General features: G+C 44.2%; 3 protein-coding genes across 3 annotated transcripts; 1 reads left to right on the forward strand and 2 right to left on the reverse strand.

Moving 5' to 3' along the window:
- Positions 1 to 1,060: 1,060 nt before the first annotated feature.
- ovol1a (ovo-like zinc finger 1a) lies at positions 1,061 to 11,297 on the reverse strand. The gene is made up of 9 exons (XM_077500036.1): positions 10,486 to 11,297; positions 9,517 to 9,609; positions 8,096 to 9,428; positions 7,002 to 7,132; positions 6,534 to 6,739; positions 2,697 to 2,914; positions 1,994 to 2,185; positions 1,765 to 1,909; positions 1,061 to 1,614 (listed from the first exon to the last, which is right to left on the reverse strand). Exons 5-9 carry the CDS (start codon positions 6,631 to 6,633, stop codon positions 1,295 to 1,297), a joined length of 975 nt encoding a protein of 324 aa, XP_077356162.1. The 5' UTR covers positions 6,634 to 6,739; positions 7,002 to 7,132; positions 8,096 to 9,428; positions 9,517 to 9,609; positions 10,486 to 11,297; the 3' UTR covers positions 1,061 to 1,294.
- On the forward strand, positions 8,037 to 11,505 carry cmasa (cytidine monophosphate N-acetylneuraminic acid synthetase a). Its single transcript, XM_077500035.1, has 8 exons — positions 8,037 to 8,358; positions 8,877 to 9,019; positions 9,110 to 9,265; positions 9,335 to 9,468; positions 9,540 to 9,634; positions 10,524 to 10,695; positions 10,756 to 10,921; positions 11,007 to 11,505. The coding sequence occupies exons 1-8, from the start codon at positions 8,150 to 8,152 to the stop codon at positions 11,207 to 11,209; spliced, it is 1,278 nt and encodes a 425-aa protein (XP_077356161.1). The 5' UTR covers positions 8,037 to 8,149; the 3' UTR covers positions 11,210 to 11,505.
- Positions 11,459 to 18,103, reverse strand: LOC144003603 (E3 ubiquitin-protein ligase TRIM39). The gene is made up of 14 exons (XM_077500031.1): positions 17,862 to 18,103; positions 16,791 to 16,928; positions 16,481 to 16,730; positions 16,184 to 16,371; positions 16,007 to 16,111; positions 14,647 to 14,742; positions 14,311 to 14,544; positions 14,095 to 14,242; positions 13,859 to 13,906; positions 12,787 to 12,813; positions 12,633 to 12,697; positions 12,447 to 12,557; positions 12,256 to 12,374; positions 11,459 to 11,885 (listed from the first exon to the last, which is right to left on the reverse strand). The coding sequence occupies exons 2-14, from the start codon at positions 16,926 to 16,928 to the stop codon at positions 11,636 to 11,638; spliced, it is 1,779 nt and encodes a 592-aa protein (XP_077356157.1). The 5' UTR covers positions 17,862 to 18,103; the 3' UTR covers positions 11,459 to 11,635.
- Between the last annotated feature and the right edge of the window lie 146 nt (positions 18,104 to 18,249).

Here is an 18,249-nt window from a genome sequence, read left to right on the forward strand (position 1 = left end):
GTACTTTTGATGTGTTGCTCAGTCACGTGATGTACGTAACTTCCGGTGACATGCAACCAATCAAACAAACAGCTGTCAGCGTCCCGAATCATTCGTTTACCAAAGACAATTCCACTGTTATTTAGTTTTTTTCCCTTGTATTTTTAAAATTTTGGAGGGATTTTGAAAAATATGTGCGTATCAGCACCACCGCGGCCCTTGTGAGGAGTAAGCGGTTAAGAAGTCATCTATTGGTAATACAAATATATAACTTAAAAAAGAAATAATTAGATTAATTATAGATTTATGCACATAAAAAATATCAGCATTAACTGTTCTCATTTGGGTCCTTATAAAGATCTATTCTAAAAATTGAATCACAATCTTAATTTTAAATAAAGTTTTGAAATGATTGAAATGTGATGCTTTTGATGATGATTTTCATGTCTGCGCGGGTTGATCCGCGTTGCAGGAAATTTTGTCAATGTAGAAACGCCAAAATCGGAAAACAGCTTCGTTTTCTAGTTCGTTGCCGCAACGAGTAAAACTAATTCAACATTTCTCATACTGACCAAGAGATGGCGATAGCGTGGCGCATCTTGGGTGTCTCAAGTGAGCGCTGGCACCCCCTTGTGGTCATAGGGCTGTCAAACATTGATGTCCGCCAAGAGCAGCCAGTAGTGCGTCAACGCTGCCGCCACATTGGATGTGGCAATGGAACGGTAATGTATAACCTGTGGAATGCCATAAACATTTCTGATGTGAATGATTTGATCAATGAAAGTGGAGTCTTCTGCACTTATACTTGATTTGTCAACTACTGCACATATTCTCTGATTGTTTTTTCGTGACATTTACCCAGTTGTGATTGGCCCGAGTGAAATTTCCAGACCGTTATCCATGCGTCCGCTTGCACACGCCCTCAAGCTAAGAGGGCGTTTGCTGGATTCCTCCAACAAGACCTGACAAGATAGCAGGAATCCGACCGCACCCTCTCATCCAGCTCGGCCATGTGATCCCGTCTGCTTTGCAAGCGGCATGTTTGCATATGTGCTTGACGAATACAACACACTCCTTGTGATTCCATCTAGATATCCCTTTTAATGAATAAAGTTGTTTTTCATAGAAAATTAATAAGTTGCTTTACGATAAGTCCTGCGAGTCATATTCACATACAGTACAAAGGTGTAAAAGTATTTTTATAGGCGATCCCATCCGAATCCCGTTTAGAAAACAAACTGCTTGTTGTGCTTTTCATACACACGGACACACATGCGTGAATCGCGACGAGTCCTTTTTGCTCCTTCTCCTAACTTCACTGGCCTGCTGATCCTGTTGTGTCGTCGCTATCGGCTCCTTGCGGGGAGCCTGGCGTGGACTCGCCCTCCCCTCCCCCCCGCCGCGCCCCCTTCCCCTTCAAGAGGGCACTGTCGGGGTGCAGGGAGTGAAGGTGCATTAGCAGCTCGTCCTGCGTGGCGGCCGTGTGGCCGCACTCCTCGCACACGTACAGCTTGTTGCGGCGCTCCTTGTAGGCGTACTGCAGCGTCACGCTGTGGATCTTCTTCATGTGGGACTCCAGCGAGCAGCGCTGCGTGAAGGCCTTGTCGCACAGCTCACACTTGTACGGACGCACACCTGAGCGAAAAAACAAAACAAAAACAAAAAAAAACATCTTGGCGCGTGGTGGATGGAATTATTTATTTCATTACTTAGACTTTTTTACCACTACTGGTGCCATTTACAGCCTAGTTCTACCAGTGTAAATGATTTCACCACGTGACATACCCGTGTGCGTGCGCACGTGTCTCTTGAGGTCGAAGGTGTCGTTGAAGCCTTTGCCGCAGAAGCTGCACAGGTGACGCTTGGTCTCGTTGTGGCACTTCATGTGTCTGTTTAACATGCGTTGGTACTGGAACGTCTTGTGGCAAATCTGAACGCAACGAAAGGCGGACGGTCAGATCAGCACCGGAGCCCCATAAGGCTCCGCCTCCAAGAACTTGGTCCAGGTGGATACCTGGCAAGCGTAAGGCGGAGCTGTTCCGCTCGCAGGGGTCTGACCCGCCGATGGGACCACCGAGGAGGTGAACCTGGTGGGTGAGGTGGCTGTCGTCACGGCGACGGGCATCTCGGTGGCGTGTGGCAGTGTCATGGGGGTCAAGGTAGGAAAATGAAGGTCGGGGTCGGACAGCAATTCGCCCGTGGTCACCTGTGATGGGAGTGGAGCAGAAGTTCCTGTTTGTACTGGCCAATCAGAGCCTCATCTGATTACTGCCATTTTGGATGCATGTATATATATGGATATTTGATTTTTTTTTTTGTCTAATTAGAAGAGAGCCTCTTCGGGGGCCATTTTGTCACTTGCTGTCAACTAAAAATGACATCATAGTCGCTCAGGGGTCAGGTAATGACCAATCACGGCTCAGCTTGAGAGCATCACATGACCAAACTCAGAAAACAGGTGACCTAAGATTGGTCGTTAACTGAGCTCTGAGCGACTGTGATGTCACTTTCAGTCGAAGGCAAGTGGCAAAATGGCCGCCCCCGGCGATGGATAAAAACGGGTGGATTTTGCTGCTAGATTCTTATTCCATAAACGCCATATTAATCAGAATGCTGTGTTTAGTGAAGTGCACAGAAGATATTATTGTAAAGAATTTATTTTTACTTGACTTGTCCGTCCGTACCAAAACTAATGAAATCGAGCCGAGCCTCCTCACCTTTATTTTAGAGCGGACGTACACCAAGCCACCCTGTGGCTTCCTCATGACCTCCGACCCCTCGTCCGGGGGTGCCGCCGGACTCAGCGCTGTGCAGGACGGCAGCTCGGCGTGCGCCTGGCGCTCGGGAAGCGACTGCTTGGCCAGGCAGAGCGGCGCCACCTCCGCTGGACTCGCTTCATCCTCCATCATCAAGACGGACGGCGGGAAAATGGAGACTGCACAAAGATTTGGGGGTGGGGGGTGTGGTTAAGCATATATATATATATATATATATATTTTAAGCAGAGGCTTTGAACAATAACTTTTGAACAGACGCTTCGAAGAACTCTGCCTGATTGGACCCGTCTGACCAGACAGGCCTGCAGGACCAGCTCCTCTCATCTCACTGATTGCGAGTGCGAGAGAGGGTGGTTCTCACATGAAACTCAAAGCCACACGAAAAATGATGTGCTCAAGTGACGTCACCTAAGGGGGTCTTGTTGGGCTTTTTTTTCTTTTTTTTTTTTGGTGGCATGTCCCAAACCGGAAGCGGTGATATCGAGCGTTTAAACATCTTTGTAATTAGCCTGGATAGTTTCCGTGGCGACTGCTGCAGGCTGGATATTTAATCTCATCTTATTGTTTGCCTAGCCCGCCCACTTTGCCCAAGAATGAGTGTGCGTGTGTGTCGTGCACTGACGGTGTTGGGGGTCAGTAAGGGAGAAGAAGAAAAACTTGACTTGACTTGCTGCTACCATAATTCATACTTCATATTTTCGTGTTATTCAAGATCACTCCGATGGGAGAGTCTGTGTGTGTGCGTGTGTCTGTCTTCGCTTCCTCCACTCGGTTAATCTTTAGAGGACGCCAGGACTTATAACGGACCCTGCGGTCGCATAGACACCTTGAGCAAACACACCCACCCACACACCATCTATCAAAACAACCTAACGAGTCGGTTTCGTGTTGTTGTTACACCCTTTGTCCACCAGAGGCAGCGGAGACAAGATTCCGACAAAGTACTAGCTTAGTTTTAGGACAGTGCTTCTCAATTATTTTCTGTCATGCCCCCCCTAGTAAGAAGAAAACATCTCGACCGCCCAACCCCCCCCCTCATTTGTCTATAAAATTGTTATAAGCACACCTCTGCATAACACTGTATCCGTATTAACGTATAAGAGAATAAAAAAAGGAAGAAATATGGACCAACTTACAACAATAGCTTCATTAACTGTAACAGAAAAGATTTAAAGTGCATCTGAAATTCAAAAATAAAATTAAATCCTTAATTAAACTATAAACATTTTTTGACGGACCACGTCAAACCATATGATACGGAAAAATAAAATTACATAAAATCAATAAATAATAATGCATTCAAACTGATCACCATCATTAACTCAGGAGCACAATATTAAAAAAATAAAACTTTAACCTGCAAAACAAAAATATAAAATAATTTGTGCTGATTTGGTTTTTTTTGCTGTGTACAAACAAAACCCCTACACCACCGAGCGAATGCTCCCTGCGCACACTCTGCCAATAATGAGAGCGCCACTGCCCCCTAATGTAGTGGAGGTGCAATTGCACTTTATTCTAAGACAGTAAAAAAAAAAAAAAAAAATCTAAATAAAAAAATAAAAAAGCATGTTCCCCGAGGTCAAATGCGCCCCCCTTGATGGAGCCTCGCGCCCCCCCTGAGGGGGCCCGCCCCACTATTTGAGAAGCACTGGTTTAGGATGAGTTCCTGACAATGTTAATTTTGACAAGGCATTTTTAATGTAGTTTTATTGATAGTATTTTGACTATCAATAAACATGTTGAACTGACAATAATATAACTTAGTTTTCACTTAAATAAAAAAAGATTAATCTTACAGCTGCACAATGAATGTAAACATGTGCATGAGCAGTGAACAATGAGCAAGTGGTTCATTTTTCCAACCCGCGTTTCATTCTTTCTGATTCACTGAGTCACTGTGTTGTTTTCATTTTCGTTTTAGTCACTGACAAAATTGTCAGTCAATTTTAGTTATAGTATCATCTCAATGAATGACTTCTATTTTAGTTTTCATTTCATTTTTTTGTCTGGAAAAAAAAAAATTCATGGCAAAAATTATGACAAAACATTTTCGTCAAGGAAATTATCACTTCGTCCCTGATAGTGAAATGACGTTGTCAAATAAAATGGTTGGCTGGTGAGATTTTTAGAAAGAAGTGGTGAAACATACGAAAGCACACAGGCAAGTAATTACTTGGGCATTGTTAACTAGCTTAGCATGTTAGCTTAAGATGAGGCTAAACGAGCAACGTCAGCGCCGTCAAGTATAATGCGCCATTGTTGATGTTTCCAGATGTTGGCTCAGATGTTTTCTGCTTTGCGACGCGAAGGGGATTTCTTATGAATTAGTAAAGAAAAATGCTGATAATTGTGTTAAGTTAAAAACACTCCAAGCTTTTATGGAACTTGCCACACATACGTGTGTCTTGCGCGCACACACACACTCACACACGTTGGGCAGGTAGAGCAAGTAACGGCACATACCTGTCTGGAGACCGTTGTTGGGCTTGGTGGAATCTTCTTCAAGTGTACGGAAAATTATTCACACTTCCTTTACAGTGTTTACTAGAGATGAACAATTTAGAAAATTGCGATCACCTCCTCTATTTCAATTGTGACATGATTATATTTTCAATTAAGGTCCTCTTCACATGTTTTTTTTTGAATAAACACAATAGTCTTTTTTTTTTTTTTTTTTTTAAATAATGTTTAGAAAAAAGTATTTTTTAGTCCACACCATATAACAAGATGCCACACTAAGAAGTTAGGGACAATGATGACAAAGTGATGGGGGGTGTTAGGGTGCAGTCTGTTATTTGTTATCTGATGTTGCCAGTCAAACGCAACAATGGGGATTGTTGTCGTGAGGGGGTGCGCTTCAATGTAAAGTTGGTGTGTGTGTGTGTGTGTGTGTGTGGGGGGGGGGATTCATAGCAGCAAGATGGGGGGGCAAACAAGATTTTAGAAAAATCTCAATGATCTGTGGTAAAGGTAGCAGACGCTTGAAATTTCTTTCCCGTTGTTACTTGTACTCGCATTTGAAAACAGACGTCGATCGGTATACGTTTGGCACTTCTTTGTCAAATGGGATCATGTTTTCCCAAACACCATGTAAAAAATAATATAACGAGAGAGCGGTAAAGATATTTCTTTTGACAACAACAGATTTGATGAAGCAAGATATTCCACATCCCTGTCCTTATTTACGATACATTTTTAACGTTGGCTCTGATTCGTTGATTTGTGGCGAATGTGTTCTGTCTTGTGCCAGCCTGCAAAACAAACCACCAGATTGTGGTGTTCAAAAATTATACATCTAATCTGACAAAAAAAAAAGAGAGAGATTCAGTTAAGATTCTTTTTATTTTCTAGTTTATTTTCCAAGTTTTTTTTCATTTGTTGCCATTAACTCATTATTAATCAAATAATTTTATTTTTGCTGTTGTTATCAGCTTAACGTCACAATGTTAATAACGACGTTGTTTTGAATGTCCAATGTTTGTTTCCCCCTCAACACGAGCTTGAAAATCTAATTTTTGTAATTTCTCACCCCATGTTTTCAGAACTGATAGCCTATTGTATGGTAAAGAAACATACAGTATAGCCTATTTCAACTTTTGTTACTTGGATGAAAGTTAAAACCGTACTTGACCAAAGCCAAGTGAAAGCTCGCCACCGCTGCCCCGTTACTCGGCCGCTCGGGCCCGTTACAATGCTGCCCCCACCCGGCCCCCTAGCTCGGGAACAGAGAGAACCCGGAACCGGAGAGTTTGCGCCGAGCTAGCGTGCACTCACCTGGGATGTAGACATCTCCTCGCTCGTGGTCCGGCAGCTCGCTCCAGTTCCGCTTGCCCGGCGAAACGTTTGCCTTCTTCACAAGGAAGGCTCGGGGCATGTTGACTCAGACTCTTTTTTTTCTTCTGCTGCTTCCTTTCTTCCTCCTCCGCGCCTCAGCCCACCTGAGCTCTCCTCCGCGATCGTCACGCAGGTGAGGAATCCACCTGAGCTAAAGTCCGTTATGTTCCCCGCATGGGTTGGGGTGGGGGAAGCGACGAGAAACGTCCACGCACGCACTCACACACACGCACGCACACGCAGGGAACCCGGGTCGCAATAACTTTGACGGATCGAGCGGTAGGGCACGACAGCACAGGTAGTCGCTTATAGAGCAGGACGAGCGGAGGCAGCGCGCATGCGCCTCAGAAATAACGGTGACAAGAAAAAGAAGGGAGAACTCTCTTTGGGGCGTAGGCCTCAGTTTACCTGCTCGACCGGTTTGCCCGCCTTTTCCACTGTGCCACGAAGGAGGGCTGCAAATGAAACACGCTCGTGTCGAGTCACAAATCTCCATCAAACGGAAAAATGCTTGCCTGCCAGGTGCTCGAGAAACTGGACTGCAACAAAAGAAAAAACACACACACACCAAACAATCAAACTCCTCTTCTCAAAAACATTTATGACACATTTCTAAAATATGATTAAATGCTCTCTTTGGCTGTGAGTTGAAACTTGTCACAGTGTTGACAAACCTGGCTTGTACAATCAGTCAGATTTGATTTGTGAAGTTGACAGTAGGCCTATGCTCATATCTACTTTCACCTTTTCCCCACAGAAGTTTTTCAATTATTGAGGAAAAATAATATATGAAACTTTTGACACTGATCTGTGTTGTGCTAAATGCTAACACGAGCTCCAATGCTATTAATGGCTGCTTGCGTGCATGTCTAACAAAGGAGAGGCTGATGGGTGTGTGGTATGTTGCCCGGGCGGTCCGAGTAGTTTGGGGCGACAGCTTAGCACGGCGAACTTACTCCGCATTTCCCTGACCGTTAACTTCTTTCCTTTCAATGCCCGAGATGTACACCCTACTCTATGGTGGACAACGACACCCATTAGCAGAAAATTTTGGGTGCACGCGAAAGTCCACTGGGAGGGACTCTAATATATGCAAATTTGTGGCCTATTAAAGTGGGGCCTCGCGATGGGAGGAAATACTGGTCACGTCACATATTTACGAGTGTGTGTGAGAGATTGTTGTGTTTAATGCTGAACAAGTAAACAGTTTATCTACGTGTACTGTTACCCCGAAAACCAAAACGTGCCTGGACGGTGGCAGTCAACTGTTCTTCTATAGGTTTCCTGACATTATTTCATTGTTTTTTTTTTTTTTTTTTTTGTACCTCGACTCTCGCCCAAATGTCAGAAGAAGGAAGAATAAAAAAAGAAAAAGAAAAAAAAAGTCGATAATCTAAATTCCAAACATGCATTACTGCAACTGACCAGCATGCGGCGACAGTGAGCATTCGTGTTCTAAGAGCGCCGAAGAAGAGCGCAACACAAGAAAAACGTCAGCCTACCCGACACTTTCCAGCTGCTCTTTTGACAGACACAGCTTTCTGCTGTAATCGGCCATGTCTTCCCGGAAGAGAGTTGTGGACGGCGGCGAAGGGACCGGTGGTAAGATGAGCAAAGAAGGCAGCGGGAAGCGGCACATCGCTGCTCTCGTCCTGGCGAGGGGCGGAAGCAAAGGCATCCCCCTGAAGAACATCAAAATGCTGGCCGGGGTGCCGCTCATCGGATGGGTCCTCAGAGCCGCTGTGGACTCTGAGCTTTTTGACAGGTACATTCATAGATATGAGTACATTCACCTAATATTGTCGCGATGGTGAATATGCGCACTTGCCAGCATGCTTTGCAGCTCTATTTGAAAAATAGTTGGGCGTCAACTAAAGCGTCGCTCTTTTATTTGCACTAATCCAAATGCAAACAAAGCACCGCTTAGCCTACTTATACTAAAGGGCGTACAATCGCTACAGCATATGTAACTATACAAGTACATATTGAGTGCCTAAACTGCAAAACGTCCTATCAGTCATGTGATCTAATGCAGCTAGTACGCGTTGCACTTCAACATTTCTTCAGTGAACCTGATAGGAGGTTGGTCAGGTGACCTTTCTGTCACAACAATGGGCGGGGTCATCTTGTAGGCGGTTTGAATTCCACATGTGCATCCACAGTGCAAATATGCAAATGAGAAAATCCTGCATATACTGTAGTAGGTTTTGCATTTGCCACAAAATCTGGTGCAAAGGCTCAATGTTAGATTTTCAAAGACCGTCCAAATATGTCTGTTAACAGCGTGTGGGTGTCAACCGACCATGACAAGATCGAGCAGGTGGCCTTGGCTTGGGGGGCCCAGGTGCACCGCCGGAGTCCTGAAGTCTCCCGAGACTCTTCGTCGTCACTGGAGACCATCCAGGAGTTTATACGACTCAATCCACGTACGAGACGGCGCACAATTGAAATATTTTGAGCCCTGCTCAAAAGAAGCTGTGTCGAAAAGCAACACTGAGCTGTTGGTCTGTTTGCAGATGTGGACATCCTGTGCCATATCCAGGCCACGTCGCCATGTCTCCATCCGTTCCACATCAAGGAGGCCTTGGAGTTTATCACCGCGCACGGCTACGACTCGGTCTTCTCGGTGGTCCGGAGGCACCACTTCCGCTGGCAGGAGGTCAAGAAAGGATGTGGGTGAACCCGCGCGGCGCTCCTCTCGGTCTGCCGCTCTCGTTTCAAAGTGCTGCTCCTCCCCTCAGCTGGTGAAGTGACAAAAGCCTTCAACCTGGACCCGGCCAACCGCCCTCGGCGTCAGGACTGGGATGGCGAGCTGTGTGAGAACGGCTCCTTCTACTTTAACACCAAAGAGCTCATTGAGAAAGGTCGCCCGCAGGTGAGCTGAAAACACTTTGCTGTGAGGTGGCAACTCGAAAAAACTAACTTGACTGTTGTATGTGCGTCCAGAGCGGGAAGGTGTCCTACTATGAGATGCTTCCCGAGTACAGCGTGGACATTGATGTGGACATCGACTGGCCTGTTGCAGAGCAGCGAGTCCTCAGGTTAATATCAGTTTGTTGTGCTCTCTGTTGCAATAAATATATCGATACACTAACGAAAGTATCTATTTTATGACGGCATACCAACGCGATGCACATGACGGATTTATCTCGAAACACATTTAACGTAACACGTCGCCTATGCTAAGGCTAACTTGGCGTGACATACCTGGCTTGCTTTTCATTACTTTTTTTCAATATCCTGGAACTAGGCTACTTTATAATTCATTCTCCATCTTTCAAGGAAGGGAATGTGCCTTAAATTGCACTTTGTCCTTTTCATTACTTAAAAAAAGAAGACAATAGAACTTTTGTTTTCATTTACTTTTTAAAACACCTTTGCCATTTAGGTTTTAGTAAAACAACTTTAAGCAATTAATACCTTATTTAATATGGACCATGTATAAAATAATAATGTATCTGCCTCTTATTGCACTTAGTTGTTAATAAATCCTAAATGACCATATCAGACATTTTGAGTTTTTTTTTTTTTTTTTTTAAATGGGCAAAAGTGTTTTCTAAAATAAATCAGTTTATCTTGTTTTGTTTTCGGATCCAAAAGACCATTCGATCTGTGACTCAAATCCATCATCCAATCCCAATCGTGACTTTTTTTTTTTTTTAACCCTTGCCATCACCGTCAGTACTTACTCTCGCCTGTCCTGTTTGTGGGGGCCCCCGCGAGCCGACCTCGGATAAGCGGTAGAAAATGGATGGATGGATGGATATCGAATATCATAGATATCGTGATATTATCACAGGCCACATATCGTCACAGTATCGAATTGTGAGTTACCCATAGTGTCCCACCCCTAGTTAACAATAAATAATAACAATAAAAAAATACTTCCTACCAATAAACACCTCATTTTCCATGCGCTCCATTTCACAGATATGGCTACTTCGGCCGTGGCACTCCAGAAGTGGTTCGCCTGATGTTCTGCAAGTTGGCGGGATGTTTAACGGACGGAAAGATCTACCTATCTGCAGCCGGAGACGAGATGATGTCCATCAACAGCCGAGACGCCGCCGCCATCCGCACGCTGCAGGAAGAGGACGTGGAGGTTGTCGGCGCACGCGCGTACCCGAAGCCTTCTCGACTTGACGCGCGCGCTCGTCCGTAGGTGGTCCTCCTGACCGGCTCCGAGGACCCGGTGGAGCAGACGCTGGCCGACAAATTGGCCAAGCGGACGGGCTGCCAGGTGGTACGGGTGGGAGGCGAGCCTGTCGACGACTTGGCGGCCATGCTGGAGTCCAGGAAGTTGGTTTGGAGGGATGTGGCGTACATAGGTAACCCAGATCGCAACCCTGTGGAAAATGGCACGTGTATGTTTCCCAACCCGCCATTCGTGACGTCTGTCTGTCTGTCTGTCAGGTAACGACGCGCCGGATGTGGATTGCCTCAACCTGGCCGGCTTGAGCGCCGTGCCGGCCGACGCGCCGGTGGTGGCCATCAACGCGTGCAAGTACACGTGCCACCGCGAGGGCGGCAACGGCGTGGTGCGGGAGTTCGCCGAGCACATTCTGATGCAAAAGGCGAAGGCCAAGTCTCAAATGAAGCAGGACCGCATCAACTGACGTCAGATGCTGAAACTTTTTTTGATTGTACTCGGGGACTGAATCAAAACCTGCTTGCTATGCTGCTTTACAATCAAGATGATTCCACGATGTGATTTGACGTGTTGAAGTTACCGGTGGGCGTGTCCTATTCAAGCTAGCCACATTGATGTGGCATGCCAATGAAGTACGCTAATACTAGTTAGCTAACACCCTCCCCACAATCCTATCATTAGTCACTAATTTCACCAAAATCGAGAGACCTTGTGGTTTCAGTTCAATCATTTTCAATTGTAATAAAATCATTTCATCATCAAGTTTACATTCTTTTTTTTTTTTGAAAATGCTTGCATGAATAACTGAAATACGACCGTTTTAACTGATTGAAGAAATCCAGCAAGAAAAAGCAAAGAGTCGTGTCGATGGAATGGCGCACTTTGGGTCGGCTCATTCCGACGCGTCGACCGGCGTGATGATGAGCGGCCCGTCGTTCTTTCCCGATCTGTTGGTGCAGGGGCTGAAGAAGGGGAAGATGCACTCTGTGAACGTGTCGTTGAACGTGTAGATGTGGATTTTGGCCTCCACGTTGTAGAAGGAAACCTGCCCCCTCTCAAAGTCGACAAATATGCCGATCTTGTTGGGTCGCAGGTTGAGGTGGACGTCGGTGGACGGCTCGGTGCGAAAGGCATACTTGTTCCTGAGGATGGAAGGGACAGGAGGTCGTTTTGAAAGCTGTAATCATGACTCACAAAAAGTTGGGTCAAATTTCAGGATGAACCTAAATTGATGTTTACAAGAAATCTCAGCTGTCTGGAGCGCGACTGAATTGGAAAATTGTAAGAGCACACAACTGTGGTTGCATTTAAAGGGACTGTCTGCCAGTTTCACTCAGGAAAATGCACTTTTTAAATACAGGATTTAAATAGATATGGGGTTTTCATAATGTGTGGGGGTGATTTTGTCCTAAACCCCCCACACCATCACCTAAAAAGGTCATCCTGAAATTTCCCCCGAAAGCGCCATACGTAATAATTTTAGCTTGAGTATCAAACATCCTGATGACTCACTTGTCTCTCAAGCTGAGGAACCAGTATCCATTATTTGGCGTCACCTCAATCTTGCCTTTCCTGTTGATGGATTGTCTGGCGACGCCCAGATCCCAATCCGTCTTCCCACCCACTTGAACCTGACACGGAAGACACTTTGAAACGGCGCCGCTGGTACGGTGGCCAGCCAACCAGCAAATGTGCGCGTTTACCTCCCAGTAGTGTCGCCCGGAGGAGATGGCCTCCCTCCCCAGGACACACACCACGCGATCAAACCTCTCCATGTTGTCCGGAAGCAACTGGTGCCGATCGCTGCAGCGCACCTGTACGAGCGGACACCGACGTGAGGCGGGAAAGCAGCGCTAAACCTGTTCCGGAAGACGGCGTGGACGCCTCACGCTTTTCATGTCGTCGGACAGGAGCAGTCTGGGATGCGCCGTGTTGCAGTCCAGCGTGACGTCCACTGCGGGATTTGAGAAAGGAGGCGCACGATCGGCGTAAGGGGACGTCCACGTGCACAAATGTGGATGCTGAACAGTTCGGTCAACCTACCTACATACTCCTGCACCCTTCTCATCCCTGGGGAAAGGCAGACATGTTACGTATGGAGGAATAAAACTGCCAAAATTCAAAATGAATAAATGACTACATAATTAAATGAATGACTAAATAAATGAATGACTAAAAGCGAAAATATAAATGGATACAAAAAAAATGTGCAATTCAAAAAATTAAATACAAATGCGTGTGTGTGTGTGTGTATGTATATGTATATATATATATATATATATATATATATATATATATATATATATATATATATATATGAACATATTTTTAATAATGATAAATATATGTAAAAGAAAGTTTATGTAAAAGTTATAAGTTTTCATACTCTGTTTTTTAAATAAATGTTTAAAAATGTTAATCAGATAGCATTTTTTATTATTTTTTTAAATTTTCATAAAAAATTGACACCTTTTTAAAATTTATAATTGTAAGTAAATTTGAATGTCACAAGACACCACATTATTTAACTTTTGAACTGTAAAAAGCAACAAAAAAAGTCAAGATTTTTTTTTTTTAAATTGTAAATAACGTGACAGTTATAACTTAGTAACTTAGTATCACACATTTTTTTTCCAATTAATACCGTTTTTAGTTGAATGTTACAAAACACTTTTTTTTTTTTTGATATCACACTAATACAGTACTAAACCTTTTGCAAGTAACATATTAAATGTGGGGGCGGGTCCCCCAGGGAGGGCGCGGTGCGATGCCAGGGGTGTCGCATATGTGTGACTACAGGGAATATTTATTAATTTTTTTGGCACTCTAGAATAAAATGTAATTGGCAATTGCACATCCACCCCAGTAGGTGGCAGTGGTGCTCCTCTGCAGAGGGCTACTTAAATCCATTTTATAAACAAATAATACTTATTTATAATCGCAGCAGCGAGTTTGGGTGGGGAGAGTTTGGGTCAAGTAAATTATTTTCCTCCTCCTCGTGCAAAAAATAACACTGCAGTAACACCAAGTTGAAACTTTTTTTTTTTTTTTCCCCCCAAATGCCTGTCTATGGCCCTTGCTGGAAAAGGTTTGGTGTACACAGTGCGACACTTACTGGGCTGTGGACGTGCCGGACTGGTCTCCAGTGATGAGGCAGTGAAACCTGAAAAGTTCAAAGCAACAGATAGATGACCTAAGCTACATTTTTTAAAAAGTGAAAACTAATTAAATGAAATTGGTGAAATCGTCTGTTCATGAACACAAATGTAAACACGCTAGAGGGCAGACAAGCGCACTCCCGCAGCATTACCTTGACAAAATCCCGACCGGCAAAAAGATAATTGGACTCACCTCTCTCTGTGATGCCCCTCAGCTGCTCCTGGAACTTCTCCACCTCACCTGCCAGCGACCTGTAGATGGCGCTAATCCCCAGGTCACAGCTGACGGAAACCCCTGACCAGTCTTTGGTGGGCGGAGGAGCAGGGACCGTGGCGAAATTCTGTGGAGCAAACACATTTTTTCCATAGTAGTCGAATGACGGCGCTTTACGACAGTGACGCGGTTCACCTTGACTCCTTGTACGTGGTCGTTCGTGGCGGAGAGCTGCGCGAGGACGCTCTCCCGCCGCCGCAGTTCTTCCACCTCCATCTCCAGCTGCCGTATCAAGGCGGCCGCCTGGGTCTCCGCCGCGCACCGGTTGACCTCCATGACACTCATCAGTTCCGCCTGCGCTCGCTCGATGGCCGCCATCAGCGCCGAGAACATGCAGACGCTGCCCGTCGTCGCCTGTTCCACCGCCAGCTGGGTCCGCACAAAATATCGCAAAGACATTTCTCAAAAAAGATGGACAATTCCGTCCAGTGGAACGAGTCGAACGACGGCAAGTGCGCGCGCTGGACAGACCTCCAGTTCAGACACCGACGTTCGGATCTCTTCAATCTTCAGGAGTCTTTGTTGGATCATCTCTTTGGTCTGCTGCTCTGTCTGTTTGAGCTGTGCCTGCACATGCACACACAAACAAAATCTGAACTATACAGTGTCTCCTCATTTATCGCGGGTTCATCTTTCTCGGGCTCACTGTTTCGCAGATTTTGTACATTTTTTTTTGTTTTTTTTTTGTCTTTGCGTGGCCGTATCTCTACGTCCGACCGGGGACATACAGACATCCGCGGATTCGTCTCGACGACGCCTTTCCAACAGTGTCTATACCGTCGCTCCACAACATTGCATTCCAGAGATAGAAAATATATACTGTGCTGTGTATCAAGCAAATTACAAAAAAAACAACATACTTTTAATGGTCGAAAAATGACTGTAAATGGAAAAAACAAAACAAATGATGAATGAAAAAGTATTTATAATAAACTAAAAATCATAAAAATGAAAAAACAATCAATGAAAAAAAAATATACTGTGCTGTAGTACACTGTAATAAGTAAATACAAAAACAACAACATACTATTAATGGAAAAAAAATGACTGTAAATGAAAAAAAAACCAATGAATGAAAAAGCATTTATAATAAAGTAAAAATCATATCAAAACAAAAAAACAATCAATGAAAATATATACTTTGATGTATACTGTAATAAGTAAATAAAAAAAAAACATACTTTTAATGGAAAAAATGAATGTAAATGAAAAAGAGCACATATGATGAATGAAAAAGCATTTATAATAAAGTAAAAATCATACCAAAACGGAAAAAAAAACATTTAATAAAAGGCAAAAATATATACTGTGCTGTTTACTGTAATAAGTAAATTAAAAATATATATATATTTAATGGAAAAAATGAATGTGAAAGAAAAGGAACATATATGATGAATGAAAAAGAATTTATAATAAAGAAAAATTATATCAGAACGAAAACAAACCCATAATAAACAAATATATATTTATATATTTAATTAACCGGAATTAATAATAACGCGGATTTCCATTATCGTGGGTCGTTTTTGGAATGTAACACCTGTGATAAATAAGGGAACACTGTACTGCAAAACTCATCTAACTAATCTGACCAAAATCAAACACCTCAAAATAACTCAATATTCATTCACTTACCTACTTCTTGTTATTAATTTATTGATGTCAATTTTATTCACTTGTATACTTACAATGTTTTGTTTTGCTCTGATTTGACTTATCTTACTCTTTACTGCATGACCGATTTCTGTTTCATTTCACTTTGTATACAGCAATGCTTGTTTTAAAGTGCTTTATAAATAAAGTTGTTGAGTCAAAATATCAGCAAGCACACCTGCTTTTCTGTCCACGCTGCTTCCACTGTCACGGTGTCATGGTCAAAATGCGCCTCGGTCTCGCAGTTGGGACAAATGCACTCCCCGTCGGTCCGACAGAAAATCTGACACCAGAGACCGCAATGAGGGTGTTGCCGTGGTCGCCAAAAAGTGTGCAAGCGAGCGTGTTGGGTTACCAAGATCCCCCTGTTGTGAACGTCGCAGAGAGGAATGTTGTGGCTGCTCGCCGCCCCGCTCACGGTGAACCTTCTTCGGCCGGAAGACTCGGGCGCGCGAGAGGCGGCATGTGAGGGTCCGCCGGCGCTCGTCGCTTCAGAGATTGGACTTTGGATGGGGACTGAAGACGCCATGGGCAGTTTGCCACCTTGATTATCACACAACAGTGGTAGACCGTCAGCCCGAAACACCGTCACAAGCACTGACCTATATTTACATGTTTTTGTTATGACACAGACTCAGCAGCGTTAACTGACCTTGCTCCTCGCTGGTCGCTGGCATGCTGGCGTGAGGTCGTGGCAGCTTACTCGTCAGTTCGTCCAGCAACTCATTCGGCATGGCGCGTTCTCGCCCTTTTACTCCCTTCTTCTCCTTGGCCACGCTTCCTCCCACTATCCCGCCCCCAGACATGTCCCTGAACTGCTCAGTGATCTCACGCAGGGTCCGATTAATCTGGAGGTCCGGACGCTTTTGGAAAGTCCTTTTGCACAGAGGACACTGACACACCTGTAGAGGGAAGACACGTGAGTGGACGACAGTCCTGGAAGATTGACTTCAAGCACCTACCTTGGCCCCATCCCAGTATTGGTTGATGCAGGAGACGCAGAAGCTGTGGCCACATGGCGTGGATGACGGGTTATTGAATATGTCCAAGCAGATTGAGCACTGGAACTGCTCATGTAGCAGATCACCAATAAAGGCCATCTTGAGGAAAAACAGAAGTCTTGGGGTCAAAATAACCACACACATCTCAACAAGTGTTAAATTAATATGAACGCTCAAGTGCATGCTCCCTCTTACGTGCTCCAGTTAAGAAATGAGAACATGTTGAAGTGTAGGCTGGCCGACTCCAAAGAAAATCGCATTAAAAAGGCTTCACCTTTGCTTGAAGCCAAAGCTAAATAATAATAATCATAAAAAAGAAGCTACCGATTCACAAATCCAATTTAAAATCACTATCCAACGTCAAACACAAGACAATTGTTAAATATGCAGAGGGGCCCCAAGTCAACACAAACACACCCTCCAATCTGATTAGGACGAAGCGAAGATTTTAGGAATGAAGCTCGGTGAGATTTTAATCACATCCTGAAGGTGCCATTCGACACAAAGTTTTCAAAGTGTTGTTGTTGTCATGCTGGTTAGCTCCATTCCAAAATAAAGTTTTGTTAATGTTTGTCAGCGGCTCAAAGATGACAAACGAGACAACGCTCTTTCAAGATGACCTAATTAGCCTGAGTCAACAAATTCCCCCCGTGACGTCAATCGCACTACATTTGCCAGACGAGTTGGTCACACAAGCAAATGTAATATTCATGATTATTGCTAACAACAGCTACAGAGGATATTCAGAATAAAAGTTGTATATAATGTAACTGGGGATATTGTTTTTTTTCCAATATACTCTCAGGGAATGATCCAGGTGAAAGTGATTAAAAATGATTTCAGTGTTAAGTTAACTTCAATTTGGATTGAAATAAAAGGAATAAAGACATTAGCTAGGTTCCTTATTTAAACAACAAATTCTTGTTGGCTTGCTCCCAACTTTCCTCCCCTGACGAGAACCAACTCCTAGTTACAAGCGTACATTTCCATTTTATTCTATTATGCTTAATTAAGGGTAGTGAGAGTGTGTACCTGATTTTCAAGTGGTTGCCTCTGGCATCGATAAAGGTCGCTCTTCTGGAAGCCCGTCGACAAAGTGAAGAATCGGGGTGTGCGACGACTGTGATTTTCCTCTGCCACGCCCACTCGAGTGTCGGTTTCCCGGCTCAATGTGGCCGGACTGGTTGAGTTGGGACAACCAGGCACCTTCCTTCCTTATTTTGGCCAAAACACTTTGTTCTTTCTCTTGCTTGCTTTCTTGTGGTTTCTCAAGCTTAGCAAAACAAAAAAACATTAAGAGCACGTCCACATGCGGTGCAATTACATTTGTGGATGGAATATGTCCGTTTTTTGTGTGAACTGTATTTTTTGTCTCCTTAGTTGACAGTGTGTGTGTAGAAAGCACCGGTAAATGCATCCA

This window comes from Festucalex cinctus, chromosome 16 (assembly GCF_051991245.1).
Source record: "Festucalex cinctus isolate MCC-2025b chromosome 16, RoL_Fcin_1.0, whole genome shotgun sequence".
NCBI lineage: Eukaryota > Metazoa > Chordata > Actinopteri > Syngnathiformes > Syngnathidae > Festucalex > Festucalex cinctus.